At 38.7% G+C, this 26,747-nt stretch overlaps 1 protein-coding gene across 4 annotated transcripts in view; it reads left to right on the forward strand.

The window, feature by feature from the left end:
• The window catches only part of med1 (mediator complex subunit 1), a 266,384-nt gene that overhangs the window by 180,398 nt on the left and 59,239 nt on the right, over positions 1–26,747 (forward strand). For all 4 annotated transcript variants that reach the window (XM_081394647.1, XM_081394646.1, XM_081394649.1 and 1 more), the window contains 4 exons: positions 444–607; positions 727–838; positions 6,128–6,252; positions 7,311–7,435. In XM_081394647.1, the coding sequence (XP_081250773.1) occupies positions 444–607; positions 727–838; positions 6,128–6,252; positions 7,311–7,435 (526 nt within the window). The remainder of the gene's footprint in view (positions 1–443; positions 608–726; positions 839–6,127; positions 6,253–7,310; positions 7,436–26,747) is intronic.

Here is a 26,747-nt window from a genome sequence, read left to right on the forward strand (position 1 = left end):
TATATATATATATATATATATATATATATATATATATATATATATATATATATATATATATATATATATATATATATATATATATATATATATATATATATATATAAATATATATATATATATATAAATATATATATATATATATAAATATAAATTTTCTTTTTTTTTCTTTTTCTTTTTTTTAAAGCCTGCCCTGTCATTGATCACATTCAAAATAATCTGATCTGTTATTCAGCATTTTTATGCCATTATGACCTGCTTTTGATCAAATTAATAGAAATACTAGCAGTCAGTTACACCATTGGTGTTTGTAAACAGCGTAATTTTTGGTCACTGATTCTGTATCCCTGTTAGTTGACGTTCAGTACCATAGTGTACATAAGAAAAATAGTTTTTTTTTTTTTCTTGAAAGGTTATAATTACTCAAGCAATTTATATCATAGGATTGCCACTAATGCCAACACTGTGGAGACCATACTTCATGGTAGTGTGGGTCTGTTGACGGCGAGGAGTGGCGGTCATCTAGTATCTCTACAGTGTTACGTTTCTCCAAATGATATCTTTGAAGAGGGAACAGGAGCCCAACTGAACTTCACTGATGTCAATAGTGAGAAAATCTTGTTTTATAAATCATATCAACAAAATTGTTGAATGTTCATTTAAATGTCAACCTAGTGTTTATTTACTTCAAGGTCATTGATTATTTTCTCCTCTTGTATTCTGCAGTTCCCCGTACTTTAGGTGTGAGTGTGTCAGTGACTGTTGAGGGCACAACATCGGTTTACAAGCTTCCCATTGCTCCGCTTATCACAGGATCCCATCCAGTCGACAACAAAGGGTTAGATCTTTGGGGAATTAAAGGACAACAATGCAATCAACAACAATGACAATTCTGGTGTAACTACCATGGTGTAATCTAGGGCTGAACGATACATCGAATTTTCATCGTCATCGCGATATGAACTCGCACGATGAACACATCGCAACAGACAGCCTGACACGATGAATAATGCCTGGTTCAGACTGCAAGATTTTTGTGTCTGTTATTATAGTCACGGTGTCCGATTACACGATTTTGACTCCTAAAATCTTGTCATGTTGTGGACAAGAAACATGTCAGACTACACTTTCCGACCAGTCATCGCGTGCCGCCACACGCACACATTCACTCGCAAACATTCACTCGCACGCACGCGCGCGCGCACACACACACACACTCGCTCACTCGCGCGCACACACACTTACTGTGCCTCGCTCACTCACTCGCACTTACTCGCACACACACACACACACTCACACACTCGTGCGCACACACACACACACACACACTCACACACAAACTCGCACACACAAAAACTCGCTCACTGGCGCACAAACTGTTGCTCGCACTCTCACTCACTCGCGCACACTCACTCTTGCTCACATACTCAACCCATCATGGAGGACCGACCGTTAAAAATTAAACATAGTCTTTCTGTAGTAATGTTGTGAAGCATCGCAGACACGACGTAGGTTGTCGAGATGAAACAATCGAATCTTGCGTCCCGACGCCCGTTGTCGTTTACGAATCCCCACGACACCCACGTCAAAGGGATCGTGCAAAAATCGTGTAATCTGAACCAGGCAGGTAATAAACGTTTGACCTATCACGCAAAGAACCTATTAAAGCACTAACATGGGAACAGTATAGCTAACATTTACATTTGAATATTTATCGCAAGTCATATCGTCATCGCAATAATAAACATATGTTATCGCACATCGCAGCTTTTCCTCATATCGTGCAGCCCTAGTGTAATCTTGTGTAATCTCTTTCATGCAGGGTTCCCACGCTTTTTATAAGTACTTGAATTTCAGACAAATAGATTCAAGGGCTGGAAAGTGTGCAAAAACAAACATGGGTCCTTGAAAGTGCTTGAAATAAACATGAACTAAATTTTGCTAGAGGAGCATTGTGCTATTACAAAAATTGGCCTTTATGCGCTGCCAGAACGAAGCGGCACGAGTGATTGGGGGGGAAAGCCCTGCATGATGAACGTGTGAGAAACGTGGAGCTATTAACTAGCTCAGTTTTAGGGAAATCCAAATTCAATTATGCTTGGCACAGTATTGAGCTACATAAAAATTGGTTAATCAAGGTTCCAACAAATATTGGCCCAGTTTTACAGACAGGGCTTAGATTAAGCCAGGATTAGTTCAATTAGGACATTTAAGTAGCTTTTATAAACATTACTGTTGTGCATCTTGTGGCAAAACAATGGCACTGATGTATTTTAAGATATGTCAGTGCAAGTTGCTTTCACTTAAAACAGCTCAAACAGGCATTTAAAGGGGACATATCATGAAAATCTGACTTTTTCCGTGTTTAAGTGCTATAATCGCATCTACCAACCAGGAAAACGTGACAAGTGAAAAGTGACAACCCAGTAGCTTTGTTTATGTAAGCCTTTTTCTGCAAGCATGTCAAAAAATAAGCCGATCAGATTTCGCTCCCCTTCTGACCTAGGAAGGGGATCTTATACTATTACCGCCCCTTAATCTGCACGTTTCCACCCACGGCGCCGCCATTTGGCGCAAGCGACAACAGTGTTACCAGTTCTAATACAAAGGCAAAAGTTCGAGAAAAGCATGCAATCTCTCGCTCAGGCTTCATCCGTGTGGTATTTTGCGGGTAGCAGCAGCTCATTTGCATTTAAAGGATTAGTTCACCTCAAAATGAACCTCTGTGGAAGGTTTTCAGTGGAAAAGAATTTTTTTTTTTATCAAACCATTTCAGGATTTTTCTATTTTGCCACGTATTATGTCATCACGTTGGAAAAGTCACGAAAAAAATGAATTTTATAAATGAAGAAAATAATAATAATAAATTAAAACAAAGATTTTGGACGATTTTGAAGTTGGAAGAGAAAATGAGATGGAATTTTTAGCCCTTCCCTACCTTTTTGAACCGGAGTACTCAGACAAATAACTTCGATAGACGACGTGACGCGTGACCTTTCCAACGTGATGACGCAATGCATGGTGCGTCGCAGACCAGCATAAGACGAACAATTGTGGTTAAAAGTATATACATTTCATTTTTTTTTTTTGAAAATGACCAATCGTTTCACTAGATAAGACCCCATTCCTCAGCTGGGATCGTGCAGAGCCCTTTGAAGCACTTCAAAGCCCTTTGAAACTGTATTGATTTGAACTTTAACATTCTGGTTGCCATTGAACTCCATTGTGTGTAGAAAAATCCTGAAATGTTTTCCTCAAACGTAATTTCTTTTCCACTGAAGAAAGAAAGACATGGACATCTTGGATGGCATTGGGGTGAGTAAATTATCAGGAATTTTTCATTTTGAGGTGAACTAATCCTTTAAAGGGACACATAAAAACGGCGTGTTTTTGTTCACACCCAAAAAGGGGCAAATTTGACAAGCTATAATAAATGATCTGGGGGGTATTTTGAGCTGAAATTTCACAGACACATTCTGGGGACACCATAGATTTATGTTACATCTTGTGACCTCTTTAAACCTTTATTACCTTTTGGTTTACTTCTTTGGGAATGAGACCTTCAAATGATACCAAACATGTATAGTGTTGTATGATAATTGTTCACATTAAACTATATCGATTTTTGGGTGAATCGATTTCATGATGGTTTCAGCATGTGGAAAGGGGATGAAAGGAAAGAAATGTAAATTAAGACAATACTGAGGTGATTGCGTCTCGGGTGGGGATGCTAATTTTGCAAGAGAGAGTTCAAATGTTAATTTCCTTTGTTTGTTTTTTTCAGAGAGTAGCTCTCGTGGTCCAGACAGTCTGGCATCAGTCTTACAATAAAAACTGTATCTCCCCCAATACTGTATTAATTTTATTTGTGCAGGTCCTAAAAGCCTTAAATTAGATTTTTAAAAACCCTGCAGATACCCTTTACAGGTGATTAACAAATAATTTGTAATATTTAAAGGTGCATTAAGCAACATTTCATGTTAAAAATACCCGTTTTTCTAACCCATACATGCTTAAACAATTGCCTGATGGGCTGAATGAGCCCTTCTCTGATCACTGCGATTGCCTCTATAATCCTGTACAATAAAATAAATAAGAGGGATTCGGGACCAAATTTGAGACTGGGCGTGACGTCATGCACGTTCAGTTGCAGTGTTGCAGTTTCTCTTGTCACCAGAGGGGGCATAGTTCTGCAAAAACTCAGAGACTTGCGCAATGCACCTTTAATAAAAAAAAAAAATACTTAGCGGTAATTGTTTTTCTTACGAACAAAGTTACCAGCATTAACACTGACAAATTTTCACTGAATTAATTCAGTGTGGTGGACACAACTGATAAAAAATATAAAACGGATATGCACAAGAGAAACAGATACACATACATAAAGAATAATAATAATAATAATAAAAAAAATAACTATATACAAAATATCAGAGATAGATGATTTTTACAGGCAGAAAATGCCTATTGAAATAAAGATAATTAAGGTGTCTATTAAAATAAAAGGAAAACAGATTTAAAAAAGAAAACGGATAAAACAAAAAAAGAGAACCTGCAGTCCCATTTGTCTTGATCTACATCTTGGTATATTCTCCTATCCTATACCTTTAGATCACTTAAGTTTTAAGAATAGAAATCAAGCTGTCATGAGTTCGATTCCAGTGCATAGTAGTTGTAATCTTTGCTCTATTAATTAAGGTAGTGGATAATTTTTATATTTTTTAATATCTAACAATTACCTTATCGATATAATTTAATGGCAAATTTCATGTATATTTAAATATTTTAATCAAGTAATGATTCATAAAAAAGGAAATCTAAAACCAGTGTGAAAATAATGTTAAAGGGGTGGTTGATTTTCACTTTTCGAACTTTAGTTAGTGTGTAATGTTGCTGTTTGAGCTTAAACAACATCTGCAAAGTTACGATGCTCAGTTCAAAGCAAAGGGAGATATTTTCTTTTAAAGAAATTGCTTTTTAAGGACTACAACTAACAGCTGGTAGGGACTACACAACATTCCTCCCAGGTTAGTGACATCACTAACCCTAAAATTTACATAAACCCCACCCCTGGAACATGATTTATAGATTATCAAACAGAATATGCTAATCAATGACTAGAAGATAACTACACATAAGCTACATAAATTCATCAACTAACCATTCAGAAATGTTGTCTACATGTCACTTCTTCTTGAGTCTATCCATCTTTGTGACTCCAGTTTAAACATAAAAGGCTAAACGTTTTTGAAAATTTCAGTGCATGTCTGTGTTAGGTAATAGAAGCAGCTAAGAACGAGCTGTTGAAGCTCCACCCTCTGTGCCAGGAGCAGCAGCTCATTTGCATTTAAAGGGACAGACACAAAAACGGGGCGTTTTTGCTCACCCTCAAAAAGTGACAACTTTAACATGCTATATAAAAATATCTGTGGGGTATTTTGAGCTAAAACTTTACATGCACACTCTGTGGGGACATCAGAGATTTATTTGTACATCTTGTGAAAAGGGCATTATACCACCCCTTTAACAGCAGGAATAAGAATGCTGCAAACTGCATCTCTCGTTCACTCTACCAGCCTTCTCTCCTCAATGGATTTAAAAAGTCATATGCACCTTAAATTTGTTTTTAGTTGTCAGTTTATGCCTTAACATTACTGCAGTAATGATAGACACAGTCCAGGTTGGCAGTATACTGTCCAGGTTGGCAGTAACAAACCCATCTTTATTGTCTTTATTGTGCTTGATATAAAACAAAAGGTGCTTTAAAAAGTCCTTGAATCTGATGTTCATGAAAGAGTGGGAACCTTGTCCATGGAACGCAGATGAGAATAGCAGAATTTTGCTGCATACTTGACCACGAGCTGTTTATACTGTTTATATCATAAAGTAGCCCAAGTATTTTGAAGTCATATAATAGCTTTGTTTGGAAAATATTTAAATAGAAGTTATTTAAAACACAGGATTTTACTGCTGTAAAATGTATTGATTTATAATAATTATTTATGGTTACGTATTTATCCAAGTCTTTATTCTTTCAAGATATTTGAAAATCTATATAATGTGATGTTTTGGAGTCATGTCAGATAGTTATTTAATTACTGTTTTTTTGTTTTTGTTTTTTTCCTAGGACTCCATCATTTTCTTCCGTAACAAACTCAAACTGTGTAGATTTACCAGCGTGTTTCTTCCTGAAGATGAATTGCTTGATGCCATTCTCTGCATTATATATAAAAAAAATGGGCAGTTCTACAGGTATGAATATAATATTGTCTGGATGATTAGCTGTATAATTGATCAAAAGTTAGTTGTTTTGAAACAAAACATGGACTATTATTGACTTCTACATTAATGTACTTATTATTAGTTATTATGCTTCTGATATTAAAGGGATAGTTCACTTTGAAATAAAATTTTGGTATGTTTTAGCTTACCTCAAGGGCATCCAAGATGTAGGTGTCTTTTTTTCCGCAGTAGTTTCAATTTTGATATTTTTAGGTCAAACCGTTCTTGTCTGTCAGTCATTTCATGCAGGTCTATGGTCACGGTCTCAAAGAGCATGCACAAAGTCCAAATTAAAACAATTCCCCATCGTCCAAATTAAACCAATTCCCCATCGTTAGTACACATTGATGGCCTAAGACACGAAACGAGCGGTTTGTGTGAGAAAACGAACAGTATTTATATCGTTGTTATCTCTTGAACACAGCCGCGTCCAAATGATCTGAGGGCGCGGGCGGGTATAGAAATATACACTAGATGTCGCTTAGCTACGGTTTCGTTCCAATGAACTGCAGTAGCCAAGGCGACGTCTAGTGTATATATCTATACCCGCCCGCGCCCTCAGATCATTTGGACACGGCTGTGTTCAAGAGATAACAACGATATAAATACTGTTCGCTTTCTCACACAAACCGCTCGTTTCGTGTCTTAGGCCATCAATGTGTACTTACGATGGGGAATTGTTTAATTTGGACGATGGGGAATTGTTTTAATTTGGACTTTGTGCATGCTCTTTGAGACCGTGACCATAGACCTGCATGAAATGACTGACAGACAAGAACGGTTTGACCTAAAAATATAAAAATGTAAACTACTGAGGAAAAAAAGACACCTACATCTTGGATGCCCTTGAGGTAAGCTAAAACATACCAAAATTTTATTTCAAAGTGAACTATCCCTTTAACTGGTCAATCACATGATATTTCACAAATTTTTATTAAAATAAGAGTTAATATGAGAATTACTCATGTGTTTCTGTGAGTCTGTATGAATATAGCTCTACTTCACAATTTTTAAACAAATCTTTTTAGGCATCCCTGTTTTTGAGACTGCGCCCACCTTGTCCCCACTATATGATCTCATCATTAAGAGCCAACTGCATGAGGATGGAGGGGCCAGTCCTCCTGCTTTGGCCCAAACAATGCGTTTTTATGCTGTGAGTATTAGACACCACTGGGGTTTTTGTTTGTAAAGTTATAGTTTGTTAATTCATATTAGGTCACTTTATATCTAGCAGTGTCTATATTGACACAATATACTGTGTTTAGACCTGGGGTCGTATGTATAAAGCCTCTTAGAGTCAAATATTAGCTTTAAAGGATTAGTTCACTTACAAAAAATGTTTTGCTGATAATTTACTCACCCCAATGTCATCCAAGATATCCATGTCTTTCTTTCTTCAGTCGAAAAGAAATTAAGGTTTTTGAGGAAAACATTCCAGGAATTTTCTTCATATAATGGACTTCAGTGGCAACCAACGGTTTGAAGGTTCAAATGTCCGTCTCAATGCAGCTTCAAAGTCTCTACACGATCCCAGTCGAGAAATAAGGGTCTTATCTAGCGAAACGATCTGTCATTTTCAAAAAAAAAAAAAAAAAAAAAAATTATATATATATATATATATATATATATATATATATATATATATATTAGTGCTGCCAGTTAAACAGCGTTAATGCAAACCCATTTTAACTGCGTCAATTTTTTTATCGTGAGATTAACGCTCTTTTTGGCCTAGCAAACTTTGTAGTCTTTTTCACATGCCGTTGCAACAACTAGTAACGTTAGAAAAACTACAACACACCGGATCTAGCTAGACCGGAAACAAAACAACAGGCACGCCGTACAACCTTGTTTGGGCTTGCTAACTGGCCAAAGAGTAGTAGGCTAACGTTACGTTTTGAGTGGATGGCGAGCACGAGACGCCGAAATGGATGCCAATAAGATTCTGAATGGAAAGTTTACTTTCAAAAAGTTGCTAAATGGTTCCATTGACAAGACCAAAGTGATCTGTGTGTTTTGTCGTTGTTAACTGAGCTATCATCGCAGCACGTCCAGTCTGAAATACCACTTGCTGGCCAAGCACACAGCTGATGCGAATTCTGACGCGATTATTTGCTCCAAGTGTGAATGTTAGTGTGAAATTGAACACTACAGTATATGCCAATGTTGTTTTCAATAGAAAAAACATGTTGATAAGAGCATTAAAATGAGAAAAAAATAATGGGACAAAAAGAAATCAAGGGACATTTAGAATAGATAAAAATGTGCGATTAATTGCGAGTTAACTATGACATTAATGCGATTAATCACGATTAAATATTTTAATCGTTTGACAGCACTAATATATATACTTTTTAACCACAAATGCCCATCTTGTACCATCTCTGAGATGTGCCATGTATTATGTCATCACGTTGGAAAGGTCACGAAAAAAATAATAATAAATTAAAACAAAGATGTCGGACGATTTTGAAGTTGGAGGAAAAAATGAGATGGAATTTTACGCCCTTCCCTACCTTTTTGATCCGGAGCGCACAGACAAATAACTTAGATGACGTGGCGTGTGACCTTTCCAAAGTGATGACGCAATGTGTCGCACATCTCAGAGATGGTACACGACGAGCATTTGTGGTTAAAAAGTGTATATATATTTTTTTTTTTAGAAAATGACCGATCGTTTCACTAGATAAGACCCTTATTTCTTGACTGGGATCGTGTAGAGACTTTGAAGCTGCATTAAGACGGACATTTGAACCTTCGAACCACTGGTTGCCATTGAAGTCAATTATATGAAGAAAAATCCTGGAATGTTTTCCTCAAAAACCTTAATTTCTTTTCGACTGAAGAAAGAAAGATATAGATATCTTGGATGACATCGGAGTGAGTAAATTATCAGCAACATTTTTTTTGAAAGTGAACTAATCCTTTAAGTGAGTCAAAATTCTAAGAACTTTACTCTTATTCCTAGTCTAGAATAATTCTTGAATTCTTGATTGAGGTAATTCTTGATTCATAAAGGTTACTATGGGTCAAGAAGACTATAGGTCTCATCTCCTAAATTATTTAAAGGGGACCTATTATGCAAAATTAACTTTTATGTTGTTTTTTAACATTTATGTGTCTGCAGTCAGTGTGTGTACACAACCACCATATTGTAGTAAAAATACATCCACTCCGTTTAATTTTCCCATAAATTTGAAACAGTGTCTCAAAATGAGCCGTTCAGGAATGTGCTCCAATGTAGAGGTCTGCACGGGCTTTAAACTGAAGCCCGAACCCGGCCCGTACCTGAGATCGTTTGACCCGACCCGAACCCTACTGGTACTAAGACAGAACCCAACCCGAAATCCGTCGCTGTAGAGATGTAGGCTACCTTTATTTTTGCTACCATAAGCCAAGCCAGCTTTGTAAGACCTACACTGCACATAACTGCTGAGCTGTTTATTCGTTGGAATGACAAGATCATATCGTGAAAGGTTTAAAACATTTAAATGTGACAAATCAAGTGGTAGAAAATGTGTATGATTAATTAGAGATGGCAAAGCAGCTATTTCACTTGCTATCGTGCTTCATTTCATTCATATAGTTTACTTTTCACTCATTCATTCATCATATCGTACAATGTTTTAAACATTTAAATACACATATCAAATAGTAGAAAATCTGTATGATGTAGTGGTTTAGTTGATCGCAGACTACCTTTGACAAAGCTGATTTCTGAGATATGCGAGAGAAACGTGGCTATTTGATTTACGAACGCGCTGCGCTCATTTCATTCATTCAAGTTTTCCGTCATTCATGTGTCATATTAGTCTATCATATAGCCTCTCAAGGTTTAAAACACTGAAATATGCATATCAAATAGTAGAAAATGTTTGATTCAGTATTTTATTGATAGTATAGGCTAACAAAGCTCTGATTTCTGAGACACAGAGACAACAGCATGGCTATTTGATTTGCACTGTACTCAGGTTACACTTATTTACTTTACACTTACACACATTATTGCGTAGAAATTGTAGAGGTTTATGTATGATTTTGTGCTATCCCATGGCTCACCTGTTATCCAGCAAACACGAGGAGTGACTGTGACTGACGAATATTTTTCCTATTAATTGGTAGAATTTGTTGCAGTGCTGCTTCGCCTGCATCATTTGGCACTGTAATACATTTTCCCTTAGTAATTGTTTGCCTTACTCATAGTTAAGGATTGCATGCCATCTGCTGTGTTGTGACCGAAAGAGCGTGCAAGAGTGGGAGCACACTCTCAAAACAGTTCTGTTAATATATCAGTTGTGACCAATAATAATAAATCAAATAATAAATAATAAATCAAAATTATGACCAGCTGACCTTCACAGACCAAATTACAAAGACAACTCGATCATGCTGGTTTGCACAACATCAGGAAGATCAGGCCTTTCCTAACTGAGCATGCAACACAACTTCTCGTCCAGGCCCTGGTCAAATCTAGGCTTGACTACTGCAATGCTCTTCTGGCTGAACTTCCATCATGTGCAACTAAACCTCTACAAATGATTCAGAACGCTGCAGCTCGTCTCGTCTTCAACGAGCCCAAAAGGCCCCCGTCACTCGTGTTCATATCTCTGCACTGGCTACCACATCAAGTTCAAGGCATTGACACTTGCTTACAGATCTGTCACAGGCTCAGCTCCCTCCTACTTCCACTCGCTCCTACGAGTCTACATCCCTACCAGAAGCCTACGATCAGTCAATGAGCGACGTCTCGCGGTACCATCACAGAGAGCCAAAAAATCACTCTCCAGAACATTCACATTCACGGTTCCATGCTGGTGGAATGATCTCCCCACCCTCATCCTGAATGCAGAATCCCTGACAACATTCAAAAGACAACTTAAAACTCATCTCTTCTGTGAGCACTTAACCTCCAAAAAAAAACAAAAAACCCTTTCCTTTTCCCTTAATCCTCCCTCGTCTGGCTTATGCTACTCTGACCAATGCCTGCACTTTGTATTTTGAGCACTTCTTGCATTGTTTTTGCCTTTTCACGATGACTCGCTTATTTTAGTCCTAATATGTAAGTCGCTTTGGATACAAGCGTCTGCTAAATGTAAATCAATTACATATGTGCTGCCTCTGCTCTCATGCGCTCTTTCAGCCACAACACAGAAGGCAGCACGCAAACCCTAACCTTTAACTACATAGTTTTTCTTAGTTACAAACTGTACCCATCCCAAACCCAAAGATATTCATGAAACCCGAAAACCCACAAGTTCGTCCTTCCACTCAAAAATTTGAAGTTTCAGCTCAAAATACCCCACAGATCATTTATTATAACGTGATAAATGACCAGACACATTCTGGGGACACCTGAGACTTATATTACATCAGGGTTTCTCAAACTCGGTCCTGGAGGGCCACTGTCCTGCACAGTTTAGCTCCTGATCAAACAGGACCGAGTTTGAGAAACACTGTATTACAGATTGTAAAAAGGGGCATAATAAGTCCCCTTTAAGAGTGCTGGAGAGGTATCCTAACATAGTTAGATGGACAAGATGGTGGCAGAGAGGAGACCACACACTTTCCAATGAAGATATAATGAATTGGAGATATATGATGACAGAGAGTTGCTAAAAAACTATACAAGCTTGATTGTCAATGTATTTTTATTGTAACTGATCTAGTTAGAAATGTAATAACTTTGCCCACTCTACAAATGATCAATGATCTAACTGCAGAAATTAATGTAATAATTACTTCTTTTTTTGTTTCTTTTTATTTTATTTTAATTTTAGTAAAATATTTTTGCTATAACTGGAAATAGCAGTAGTGCACCAGTGATGACTTGGGCCCGTCAGTCCACAGTAAGCAGGGTTTTAAATAGTACTATTACGTAGGTCTGGGCGGTATATCAAGTTTGTACAATATATCGATATATTTTTTATGAACGATATGTAATGAGGCAATACCGTTTTATGTATTTGCTAGTGCCACCACACGGACAGCGCGGCACGAACTGATCTCACCTGCACGGCGCTTACCACATTACTTAATTCATTACTGCTCCGCAGAAGTTCAGCTGTTTTTTCCTGCACATAAGATAATGAAGATCAGCATGAAATTGTTACATTTATTTTGCTTTTCTTTTCTATTAGTACGTTAACAGTAATGTTCGATAGGCTTCTTTGAAGAATTGCACGTATGTACCCACGGAAAGAGCAGTTCAAAGCTGAAACTTTAATGATTTATAATACCTTTGTCGTCTTGAGGAGCATGTTCAACTCCTAGGATTTTTTTTACAACAGCCATATCACCCTGTAGCCCAAGACTGGTTGCCCACTGAAGCTAAGAAGGGTTGAGCCTAGTCAGTACCTGGATGGGAGACCTCTTGGGAAAACCAGGTTGCTGTTGGAAGAGGTCTTAGTGAGGTCAGCAGGGGGTGCTCAACCTGTGGTCTGTGTGGGTTCTAATGCCCCAGTATAGTGATACTGTAACAAGCACCATCCTTCAGATGAGACGTTAAACCAAGGTCCTGACTCTCTGGTCATTAAAAATCCCAGGATTTCCTTCAGAAAAAGAGTAGGGGTGTAACCCCGGCATCCTGGCCAAATTTGCCTATTGGCCTCTGTCCATCACATCATGGCCTCCTAATAATCCCCATATATATGCTGCGAATTTCAAAAAGACAATTAAGAACTTTTCCTCATGACAGCCACCTAATTTCACTATGATATAACAACTAGCGGTGGTCTGATTCCAGCTGGTCGCACAAAATTGAAAACAAGCGGGAACTGAGAGCACTGTTCTTCACTAGATTGTTTTGACAGCAATGTCTATCACCTCATTTAAGGGCACTGACATTTCTTTGGCTGCGAGGCTTTCACGGTGTAAAAAGCAGTAAACCCACGTCGCCTCAGGTGCTCTGTCCAAAATTTTCCTCACAACCCCACTAGGTTTGCTAGTCATTGAGGCCGCGCCATCTGTGCAAATGCCTACGTAATTATTCCAATCCAGCCCATTCTTTGTGAAATAGCCATCGAGGCAACGGAAACACTCATCTGCTGTCGTCCGTGTTGAGAGCTCATTGCACATCAGTAGATCCTCATGTGTCGCACCTTCCCAGTTGTATCGTACACTTTTTGAAGCTGTTGTGAGCGACACAATACTACTTTGCTGTCTTTTAAGTAGGTCTCGCTTTCGTACAAAGTAATCCACAGGTTTACCCACTAGGGGTGTGTGATATTGACAAATATAATTATATCTCTATTTTCTGGGATATTCTCTAACGATTATTAGACGATATTTTGCTGAGTGTGTTTATTGTGTTGGTACTTTGGCAGGTTTAGGTCGTGGACAGCCGACTTCTAAAGTTTTTGATATTCTTCATACTCTGTATTGTGGTCAGTTCACAGCAGCGACAAATTATTTTTTCAATGATTTTATGGCCATTTTTACCTTTATAAAGCCATTTTTTTTAAACCTAATTATATGCATGCATCATCTTTTGTGTCAATTTCATAAATTTAATCATTTTTTTTTTTTTATAAAAATAAGACACAATAGGGCTGTTACCCATCAAATGAAATCAGTATCAACAAAATTCATCTTTGCAATATTGATATTTAAAATTATTTAAAACAAGAAAAAATTCTTTAAATGTGAAATTGAAACTGCCAGTAGGTGGCAGCAAGTCACTGTTAATGAGCGAATCATTAAGATTCAACTGATTAATTCAAGGAAAGAAGCATTTGACTATCTTAATCTATCCTAGTCAACTGATTAGTTCAAAAAGCTGATTCACTCAGTAAGGAAACACCGCCGTGTGTGGCTTTGTTTTGAGCTATTTTCGTTGGTGAAATAGAGCAAAAACAGGCAATATGGTGTCTAAAATGTAAGTCGCTTAATATTTACTTCTTGTTTATTAAACTTGTATAAAATCAGTATCACATTTGTTATAATGCTAATATTTGGAGAAAAACTGCACTCTTGTGATATTTATTACTAAATGATATAAATCACTAAAATCACGCAGTAAAAGCGTGCACTCTAAATGCGCACCCGCACTAGTTAATCTACAAGACTACGTCACAGAGTATGCATGCACTCTCTGGTTGTGTGTGAGGGGCTATAATCGATAATGTCAAATCGCACATCGTTAAAATAACAACAATATAGATCACATACTCCTATTACCCACACATGTTGGATGTTTAGTCTGTAGGTGACGTTCACCACCCATTGGCCCAACGACGGAAGTCCAACGGTATGGGCGTGTATGTCTTTTCAGCGCTCCAGTAAAGTTCACTCAGTTTATTGGAATGTAGTTTCAATATTACTTTAGCTTTGCGCTTAATCTGACTCCAATTTCAAATGCTAATCAAATTTAGATCGTTTTTTTTTTAGAAAATAATCATAAATATTGATTATGAAGTAATTTAGATCTTTGATTACTCTGGGTATCCCATAATTTCAAATATCTGTTCATTAGGGACCCGGTGTCGCTTTGAGACGTTACGTCGCGAATGTGCGCTCACGATCACAAACTAGCCAGTGCTGAAATAGTCAGAGGGTGCAGTGCAACTATTTTATCCTAACCGGCCGCTCACTGCTGACTCATAACAAAGGTGTAATCTTTTTAATAGTTGTGAGCTTGCAACGTGCTAAGTCAGTGATAGTCAGAAATCAGAAGGTCTCCTTAATGATGTGCCCCATGTTCCATTCATTAGTGCCTTCGGTTTGATCTATCCTGGATAGAGATTAGGGCTGAACGATACATCGAATTTTCATCGCCATCGCGATATGAACTCGCGTGATGAACACATCACAACAGACAGCCTGACACGATGTATAACGCCTGGTTCAGATTACAAGATTTTTGTGTCTGTTACGGTGTCAGATTACACGATTTTGACTTCTAAAATCTTGTCGTGTTGTGGACAAGAAACATGTCAGACTACACGTTGCTTTCCGACCAGTCATCGCGTGCCGTCACACGCACACATTCACTCGCAAACATTCTCACACACACACACACACACACACACACACTGTCCCTCGCTCCCTCACTCACTTGCGCTCACTCACTCACTCACTCGCACACACACACACACACACACACACACACACACACACACACACTCGCTCACTCACTCGCACGCACGCACGCACGCACACACACTCGCTCACGCGCGCGCACACACACACACACACACACACACTCACTGTCCCTCGCTCACTCACGCGCACACACACACACACACACACACTCGCTCACTGGCGCACACACACACACACACACACACACTCACTGTTGCTCTCACTCTCGCTCACATACTCAACCCGTCATGGAGGACCGTTAAAAAATTAAAACATGCTAGTCTTTCTGTCGTGATGTCGTGAAGCATCGCAGACGCATAGGTTGTCACCCACTATGACACACTATACGAGATGAAGCGATCGAATCTTTGGTCCCGACGCCCGTTGTCGTTTACGAATCCCCACGACACACTGCGTCAAACGGATCGTGCCAAAATCGCGCTAAAATCGTGTAATATTTTATCAATATTTGACCTATCACGCAAAGAACCTATTAAAGCACTAAGACATGGGAACAGTAGCCTATAGCTAACATTGACATTTGAATATTTATCGCAAGTCATATCGTCATCGCAATATTAAACAATGTTATCGCACATCGCAGCTTTTCCTCATATCGTGCAGCCCTAATAGAGATTTGCAGAAACACCAGACTGCACATTAATCTACTAGGAAGAATGATTTCAGAATACTTCAGAATAAATCAAGATGTAACATTTATTTGTCAGGTAAAAATGCATCATGCCAATTACACAAGTGATTAAAAGCCAATTCAGAAATAATAAATACATGGCATCAATTACTCAAAGATGACTCTAAAAGTAAGCAATGCGTTCCTGACAGAGACATGCAGTGGTGTGTAAGTGTGTTCCAAGTGTAAGACTTGAGAAGACACCGACACAGCACTGCATGGGGGTTTTCCTGGTTACAGGTTCCCAAAGACTGCTCTGTCACCTACCCTTAAATACCCAGACCAGAACAGAAGGGTTATACCAATATTTTTTAGGGTTGATTTAGGTCAATTCATGTACCCTAGGGGGTAGCACCTGGTTTCGGGGGAGAGGGGAGATATCTTGAAGAGACTTCACCCAAAGAGGAGAACAGGAATTTCCTAAGATCTCAATCTTTCTCATTATACCAATGACTGCAATGAAATTAAGACAATTTTACCATTGCACTGAGACATTTAAAATAATACCAAACATGAAAATGAAAAACAATAGATTTGCAAGATACATCATATGTGATATATAGACATTCTTAGTGAACTTTTGGTGACTTGACCCAGGGGGAGAGGCAGGAAGGAGGGAGAGGGGGATGCAGAGATAAGGAAGGAGAAAAATTTAGACAGGACAATGTCTTGTGTGATCTTCTGTCCAGGGTGCGTTTTATTGCTTTATTGCAGGGTGGATTTTATCTCAGCTTTTGTTTTAGCAGGAAAATCAGTTCTTACAGATGGCTTCATGGACTCCTTTGCGAAGACCTCAACACACTGTGGTTTTTCGTCCGATGCAGTAAATCCATATTAAATATAGTCTGGGTTGTATTTGTGTTGTTTTCATTTTGCTCCATTTGAAGTGGAAGGAGTTTCCGAATCTTCTGCTTTTTTTCTTCTTAAAAAACAATGCATTTTGTCAAGCTAACAGGCCTTGGCTGCGTACAGTATAATGTAAGTACAAAGTATCGTGACCCCCATAGAATAATCTGTGACCCACTGGTTGAGAAACACTGATCTAAAGTATGATTACGACGAGTGGGTCCTGACACGTGTTGTCTAATTCCAATAGAGTTTAGAATGTCTCTAAATGCCCATTCCAATGCGTCTTTGTAATTATCTACATGGATTTTAAAATCACCAACAATTAGGACTTTATCTGCAGCAAGTACAAACTCTGATAGAAAATCAACAAATTATTTGATAGTCTGTATGGTGGCCTGTATACAGTAGCCAGCACAAATGTCAAACAGGATTTTATCACTTACACTAGATAGTATTACATTAAGCCCCAACACTTCAAAATAATTATATTTGAAACTAGATTTCTGAGTAATACTGAAGTTATTACTATAAATTACAGCAACAACTCCCCCTTTGCGTTTCAGATGAGGCTCATGTTTATAACGATAATCTTGGGGAGTGGACTCATTTAAAGTAATGTATTCATTTGGTTTTAGCCAGGTTTCTGTCAAAAACAGCACATCTAGGTTGTTGAAGTTTTTGTGTCCCTAAGCTGCACCCTCAAAGCAAGTGCAAGTGCAAGTGCTGGTGATGGGGCGGCATCATACTTCCCTTCCTCGGGTAACATATCCAGACTCTGAGCTGCACAGGCATCATCGCCATCAATGGCATCAGTCAGATCCTTTCTGATCATTTTTGGGCCCATTTCCCCAGAAATTACCTTTCCTCTCTTCAGTCCCGTCAGAAGTGGCGCACAGACCATCTTAACCTGCAACCTAACACTGTTGTTCTGATTCTAGATCCTCAACTTCCCAGGTCCCAATGGTCAGTGGGTAAAGTCATCTCCTTTCATCCCAGCAAGGATGGCCATTGTAGAGTTGCTGATGTCCAAGTCAAAGACAGGATATATACAAGGCCTGTTGCCCGCCTTATCCCTCTCACTGCCCTATATGATCCCCCCGATTTGTCAAATTTGCCATACAAATTTGGGGGCGGCTGTTAAGGTTTTGTGCCCCTAAGCTGCACCCTCAAAGCAAGTTCCACACCCCTCGTAGCCTGTTCATTTCTCTGTTAACCTCTAGCTCCACCCACCTTATCTCAAGCCAATTAGACTATCAGGCTTTATTAGCTGCACCTGTGCCCACAGCGTCTTCCTTCTGCTGCACATGGATGTACTGTGCAGAGGATTGAGTTTTTTTTTACCTTTCTTTGTTTTTCCTGCGTGTGCGTAATTGACCATAAACCGCACACGTGCAAACATACATGCATGCAGACACATACAATACGTGCTTGGATGTGTAACAAAGACTTCCATACCTGAGTTGACTAGACTGGACCTGTTCTTGCCGACAGCCCCATTGGCTTCAAGCTAGCTACCTAAGCATCCCATCTTACTCCTTTTCATATCATTATCATTAACAATAAGTGCTTTTGAAGAAAGGGATTGAATATTCACCAACCCAAGCTTTATCGTTTGTTCATCTGTATTATATCTGTTTTTATTTCAATTACATTTTTTCCCTTAAATGGGTTTGTGAGGTTTTTATTTTATTGACTAATTCAGGGAACAGACACAGCCTCTATGTGATGATATCTAGGTGAAAGAGTCTCTATGTGTTGGGATTTATCTGACTTCTGTGACGTGAGACAGCTAGCAGACGGTCGGTTTAGCCAGTCTGTCTGCTTCCTGACCTGGGCCCCAGATAGTCAACTTTAACCCTTAGTGGTCCAACATGGTTTTGGGGCCTTTGAGATGTTTTGACATGCCCTGACAATTGTGCTTTTTTCATTTGCTTATAAACATATTAATGGCAAAAGTGTCATTACACTGTATTCAGCACAAACAGGACTACCATAATATGTGAGCAACATGTGTATGTACATGTTTGTATTTTTATAATACATAAAACTACATGTTTGTATTTTTATAATACATACAACTTTTTACAACAAATATCAGGTGTGGTTTTTTTTTTATCTGTGCCACTCCTCAAAACAGTTTCTGTCAACAATGAGACAGAGGGCTACATCACAGGCCTTGCATTTCCATGGTGTGAGGTTCCTTTTCTCCACTTGCTGGCAACGATGGCAGATCCTGTGGCCTTGTGTGGCTTTCTCTTTGACATCTGTAGCCACGTCAATGGCAACAGGAACATGGTCGTTGCTCCTCTGGATGGCAACTCCTGTTTTGTCCACTCCACATAGCTGGGACACCAGTTCTACCAGGAAGTTCTTGTGTGTCATGTGCTGAACCTGTTGTGTGTGGCTTATCTCACAGTGTAGGATGTAGGCATTTGTTGTAGCTATGTCCACAAAGTGCAGAAACATGTTACGGTACCAGCGAGCAGTTCTGCGATGGGTCGAGTAATACTGGAGAAGCTGGTCTGACAGGTCAACCCATCCCATGTTCTTGTTGTAGGCCAGTGGTTCTCAGACCTGTCCTGGAGGACCACCAACACTGCACGTTTTCTTTGTCTCCCTAATCAAACACACCTGATTCAATTCATCAGCTCATTAACCCATGTGATAATGAGCTGATGAGTTGAATCAGGTGTGTTTGATTAGGGCGACAAAGAAAACATGCAGTGTTGGTGGTCCCCCAGGACAGGTTTGAGAACCACTGTTGTAGGCAATGATGGGGTAGGGCAGGGAATGTCTTTTACTGCCCAGTGTCCAAATCCACCCTTCACTCTCCTCTGGATAGCCTCACCAGAAAACGCTGGATGGATTGTGGAGAACATCGACACCTCCCGTGTGTCCATTCACTTCACAAAGACCAGGGGGCCCTCTCTGATCCATCTTACGCTGCCTCTCTTGGATTTTTTTGTTGAGGGCATTTGCTCTGCTACTAGGGCACCCTTTCCTGTTGTCACTGTAGGTACCACAGACAGACAGACAGAGAAACACACACAGACAGACAGACACACACACACACACACAGAGAGAGAGAGACACACACACACAATATATAATATACAATAAGCTAAAAGTTTCTCACCTCTCGTTGTGAAACACAAAAGCCGAGTCGTCAATCTCATCATCGCCACTTTCTGATTCCGACGATGAACTGTAAACAACATCCAGTTGATAGAACAAGTCGAGCTGTTCAACCAAAAACATTCGCTTCATTTTCCTTCCACAAAAAACTACCTAAACTATCTACACTCCTCCTAAACTACTCTCAAAATCTACTCAAACTCTTCCAAAAACTAGCAATAATATCTCTCTCTCTCTATATATATGTCTCTCTGTCTACTCCGTCAATCTCCCGCCTTTCAATTTTGCTTCTTTGCTCAGTTGGCTCCTCCTCCACTCCCTAAAGACCCCAGCCTGAAGAGCAGAGTCAGCAGATTCACACATTTTTCTCCGTTTTGTTTTTTGACAAAAAACGACGAAGTTATTAGAATAAATGCAACGCCTGTCGCATCCCATCTTGCGTTCTTTTACGAACGCGTCAATATTTTCAATATTTTTTTATATAAAGTTTAAATGATCATATCTCCGTTTTTACTTGGCCTATCAACACAAAACAAAAAGTAGAATAGAGTTTCAAGCCAGGACTTTTTACTGAAGTGGCCGGTAGCGCTCAACGTGACTTTGTTTTTATGCTTCGTCTTAAACTGGTCATGTGACTTGATCACGCCGGCGTGATCGGCGACTCGGAAGAGTTAACATGCTCCGGCCCGCTCATTTGCACAACCAAGAGTGCCTGGTGGCTCGAGAACGCAAACCTTGAAATAGGTTCCAAGGTGAAAACCTTGAAAATGTTGAAAAAAGAAAAGGTTATCTCTGCACAAACTTCAAAAACGCAAACCTGTGAAAACGCTGACTGTGTGCACATGCGTTTTACGTGTTTAGTCTATAGGTATGCGCGTTTTGTAGTCCTCAACAAATTGACCAACAAATTACTTGTCTGGCCTTAAAAATTTATAATACAGATTTATTTATCGCCTCCTCACCATGTGAACTGGAATTATTTGACAATGTTTTATCTGTACAGAGGTAAAGGGAAGGAAAGGAGGCCTTCACAGGGGAGAGACTAGTTGACACTTCAGGACCGCGTTGTCGTCGTGTCCAGGTGCAGGTCCTTCATCAGATCTGGATCCGGCAGACTGCGGTAAACCTCAGGATAAACAGAGAGACCAATATTAGCGTAGACGCCATTCTTCTTATGATGTGATCACATCAGGATTTATGGGAAGTGTTCCCGGTCCTGGCTGACCTAAGCCTAACGTTGAATTATAGAAGTTTATAATGTGTTGTGTATGCTAGGACAAAGAGATGTGTTTTTATTCTAGATTTAAACTGACAGAGTGTGTCTGCTTCCCGGACAATGTTAGGAAGACTGTTCCAGAGTTTTTTTTTGATAGCAGTCAGCAGTCGATTTTGATAATCTAGGTATTATCAACTGGCCGGAATTTTGAGATTGCAATAGACGTGAAGGACTATGATGTGTTGAGCTCGGTCAAGTACTGGAGAGCTAAACCATTTAGTGCTTTGCAAGTAATCAGCAATATTTTGAAATTTATACAATTTAATAGGGAGCCAATGCAGTGTTGACAGAACCAGGCAAATATGGTTATACTTACTGGTTCTGATAAGAACTCTAGCTGCTGCGTTTTGGACCAGCTGTAGTTTTATTAAGCGTGCAGGGCAAGCACCCATAATAGCATCACAATAATCTAGCCTTATAAATAAATAGTATGCATGTATGTATGTTTTTTATATATATATATATATATATATATATATATATATATATATATATATATATATATATATATATATAGTTTATCTAACTAGTTTATCTAACTAATTTATCTTCACACATATATATATATATTTTTTTATTATATATAGTTTTTTATACAAATGTGTTAAATATGAGGGAAGAACAAAACTCTAAACCTGGTTACGGTATTTATCTGACAAAATTATTTGGCAAAAAAAGGCTGCAAAAAAATGCATAGAAAAACTAAAAGCTGACAGGAAAAAGCACACATTGACTACAACATAATCAGTTGGGCAATTCCAGCGTTATGGACGTGATATGTGCAGTCAAAATTTGAAATATAAATTCTCAGAAAATACATTTAATACCAATATATTAAACCGTCTGTCTACATATTCATAATCCCTTAATAAAGGAGTTCAGACATTAGAAAAAATATCAGTCTACAAACGCGTTTCATATTTTAGATGGGGGGAAATATACATGCGTTATAGACGTGACAAAAAAGCTCTAAGTTTTAGGTATTCTGTGAATTACACTGCGCAAACCAAAAGTAATACTACCAACCAAATATAAAGAAGGGTTGGATCTCCACAGAACATAATATATTTATTTTATCTTATTTTTCGTGTTCGTATTTGAGGAAAAAACAATGGTATAGTTCTCCGTTACGGACGTGACTGCTCTGAAAGTGGCACTAAAAGACTGCTTTAAAACTTTCACAGAGACCTCAAGCGGGCATTTATAACTGCGAGCTCTACTCAGATGTAAATATTAATGATGGCGTCAATTTCAAACCATTTCGAGCCCGATTCAGACCCTAACAATGTTAACAAACAAGAGGATCGTGCTGAACGGATTTCAAAAGACGTTTCAAAGTGGTATGTTTTTTTTATTTTTTTATTTTCTTATAGATACGATGTTATCCACCATTTAATCATATTTGTCGAGAAACTATGGTTACACAAAGAGTAATCGATGACAATCATGGATAATTTCCCTAAGGGGTGGTGAACAGGCTTACAAAAGCAAGAGCTTACAAAAGCTTAAAGTAAACACTACATCAATACGGTAATGTTAGTCAGCAGGCTAGCAGAGGCAAAGCTTTACTCTTCGTTTACATCATAGCAACTACATTAAGCTTATAATTATAATAAGTTTATAGAAAACACAACTACAAATAAGACATATTAGTTGTTATAAACAACGGATTGTCCTGACAAAATGGGAATGACTAGTCTTTCAGGAGAAACTTTTGTGCGTGTATTCTGCATTGTACTCTGTCTGTCTGCTGTTCTCCATAAAATGTGCACATACAAACGTTGAGGTTATAATGTTCAGGAACATTGTTAAAATAAATTTTAACCTCTCTAAGTTTGTCAGCCTTAGGACAAACTTTTTCCGGGGTGGAAAACAGCTAGAACACTCTTCATCTTCTCTAGCGCAGCTCAACCAGGCCTCACCAACTTTTTTGCACAGTGGGTTGAGATTATTTAAATGAAGAACATTGACTTCACAAGATCTGGAAAAATTGCGTTGTAGTCCAAACAATCCGTTCGTTGTAGTTCGTGAAAAGGGGACTGTTAAGTAAAATATCTTCCTTTGGAGTGTACTTTGAGCTTTGTAACCTTGCAGATATTTTTTATGCTCAAACAGCAACATTACACAATAACTAAAGTTGAAAAAGTGCAAAAGCATAATAGTATCCCTTTAAACCACCAAATATTGAAATCTGTGATACCAGTAGCCTATGGTAAGATTGATAATTAACTTTATTATACTAAATCGCTCTATTTCAAATAGTTATGGACTATTTCTCATGTTGACAAGCATGTGCGTTGTTCAAGACTCGATTTAGAGACAAAGATTTACCTACAAACAGAACAGCTTGCTAAAATACATGAACAAATATTAATGTTCGTCATATAGGAGTTCAAATGGCTGGTTTCCTCCACAGTCAGGTGAACTGATTGACATTATTGTCCATAGGTGTGAGTCACACTGTAAGATTAATAAGGGAATAGCATCAATATAACTCAAAGGGGATTGAATTACAGGGAATAAGAACCGAATTAATATGCAAATTATTCAGAATTAATATTTAACACTTTATCAACTATTCGTCCACCGATAAGTTGAGATTAGGGTATTTTATCAATTCTGGACAGAATATTATCCCGCGGCCTACGGTAATAATATCATAAAGTTATGATAACTGATTAATATGAGCAAGGTAGCAAAATCTACAGTTTAAGGCAGTAACTTGTAAGCACACAGCACAAGACGCTTGTATGTAAAATCAACCAAGACTTTATTGAACTACTCTAATACACACAAACTAAACTAAACGAAAACACACAAACATTCATTCAAACAGTCACAGAGAAAAGTGATGTTAACGGAGGGTGAATGGAGTCCCAAATGTCTAGCGTTAGACACTTCTTGATCGCAACCTGAGAGAATCAATCTACTAGCACTTTAATCTTAGTTCGTTTTCTTAATAAGATTTGCACCAGTTCAGCCAGAATTAGGAGAAATTGTGTACTTGCGTTTGGATGCTCCTGTAAGCGCGTGCGTTCCCGTCTGTGACGCAGTTGCTGGAGGGAATCTCTTCGGCGCTGATTGGCTGGCAGTCGGTCGATGGTGCGTTCTGAGGGACAGCACTCGATGGTGAGTGGTTGGTTGGCTTTGCCGGGTGGCGCTTCGTTCGCGGGATTTCCTGGATTGCGGGTTGCTATGCAACGGAGTTTCCTCTGAGTCTGGAGCGACTCTGAGAGGGGTTTCTTTGAAGAAGTTCAACGAAGGATCTTACGGAAGAGTTGATGAGTTTTGAGTGAGCTCTTGGTGGTTTGAAGAGTATGTAAGCATACACACTGGACGATGGAAAGGTCAGCAAGAGCAAACGTCACTGCAAAGGCGAGGCACAAGGCAGGCAAAAAGCAAGGCAAAAAGCAACTCATAGCTGCTTGTCATTGGGTTATAAGCGTGTCCATCTGACCCGTCCTTCCTAGTGCGACAGCCAATCAGATATTGTCTTGGGCGGGACCTACGCCCCGTTCTCCGGTTCTTGCATGTAATTAGCGTAAAGTCCACATGATCACGTGTGCCCAAACTCCTGAGAGTTTAGTTAAACACTTTAATAAGTAAACTTAATAGTTTAAATATGGTGCATCCTACACACATCTACTTTATATCAACATTCTAGAAATCATTTACCCATCAAGTAGGTACCAAAATACATATACTTCCCATAGTGGAGGTGGAACTAAATAAGGATTTCGCTGTGATAAGTGTTTAACACACAAAATTAACTTCAGTAATATACAGCATACATACTACAGAGAATACACATGTATGAGGCAACTTCTGGTGATTAGTTCCTATAACTGAGGTAGAAAACCTTACAAATAGGCTGTAATGAAAGTTAAACACACAGAAAGAACTCCACAGGTTACATAAAATATACATGATACTTAAGATATATGTGAGGTAAATACTGGTGATCAATTCAGCTTATTGGAAGCAATTTTGAGATCGTTGTTTGTATTAAACCACAAGTGGGTTAATTTCAGTCTATTGGTTTTGGAGACAAAAGTCTCTGGAATTTACAACTGCAGAAAGGGGGGGTGTCCCCTGGTTTAGGGTTTGTGGTGATTCTGGGCCATAAGAATGCTTTAGCATCCTTCGTTTCCTGATAAGGCTGTGGATTTATGCATTGGGGTCACCACAGGGTTCTTGGCCATTTGGTCTTAAGTTTGTAGAACAAAGAGGAATCTTTTCCTGCTGTCCTGGCATCGCTGGTTTGAGATTAGACACACACAACAAGGGAAAGGGGGGTGACATCTCCTTTAGCCATCTCGGCACCATGACTGTGTTTTATGACTTACTAATGATTCACTGGGGAATCGTTCCGAACTGTGGAATGTGGTGTTGGGTTAATATGAAATGGACTGTTCAAGGATAATCCTACAACACTCACAATCATGTCAGTTTTGTGTCTAAATGCACTGGTATACGGTGCGTCTGAAACAGATCACAACAATTGTCATATGCATATGATTTAAATGGTGTGTGCATAACGGTCACGTCCATAATGCATTATTATGGTTTGTGACAGCATGAGAGTTTCAGGATCTTTAGTTTGTGTAATTTCCCAGTAAACAACGCTTCAACAGTCTCTTCAATATGCAGGTGGGTTTTAACTAGGGGTGGGCGATATCTCGATATTTAAAATATATTGAGATATTTTTTAAACACGATATGGATTTTGACATATCGTATATATCGATATATTGTTTATATTTATAAAAATGTAGTTATTTCAAATGTAGGCGTGTTGCTCGTGGCAAGCGCACTCATAATGTAAGAGACGCCAGCGCGACCACAACATTGCCCAACATCAAATGGCAAACGTAATGCAAGCGGAACGAAACTGCTCGTTATTATGTGGTTGAAGGACCGTTTGTCAGTTTGGACCAGTGCAGCGCGAGCCAATCGTGATCATGCGACACTGTTACTACACGGCGCTAATAAGAGATCCAGTAAAGAAAGCATTTGAATTCGCCACAGAAGTAATAACATCGCTGCTAGATCTAGTGAGAAACATTCACATTTCTCCGTTATTAACAGATCAAACAGCGCTGACGTGGAAACCAGGAGAAACATTGTGCCATGAATGAACTATAGTGTCCACAGATCAGCAACATTCACCATGGATTTACTGTAGTAACACTTACTGCAACCATGGAGGTTTGGCAGGAATAGTAGGCTATAATGCCTTCAAGTAACATTATGTCGGTTTTATTTTGACATTATGAATACAATTGCCTCAAATGTTAATCTGAACTAAAATAAACCTTTATTTATAACTACTACAATATTACATTAAAATTTTCCAGGGAGCTGTTTTGTTTTATATGCTCCTAGAGTCAATTATAGCTCCAGAATTGCTCAAAGTAAAAAAATATCATACTTGAT

The sequence above is a fragment of the Scardinius erythrophthalmus genome (genome assembly GCF_964197995.2).
Source record: "Scardinius erythrophthalmus genome assembly, contig: HAP1_SCAFFOLD_94, whole genome shotgun sequence".
Classification (NCBI taxonomy): domain Eukaryota; kingdom Metazoa; phylum Chordata; class Actinopteri; order Cypriniformes; family Leuciscidae; genus Scardinius; species Scardinius erythrophthalmus.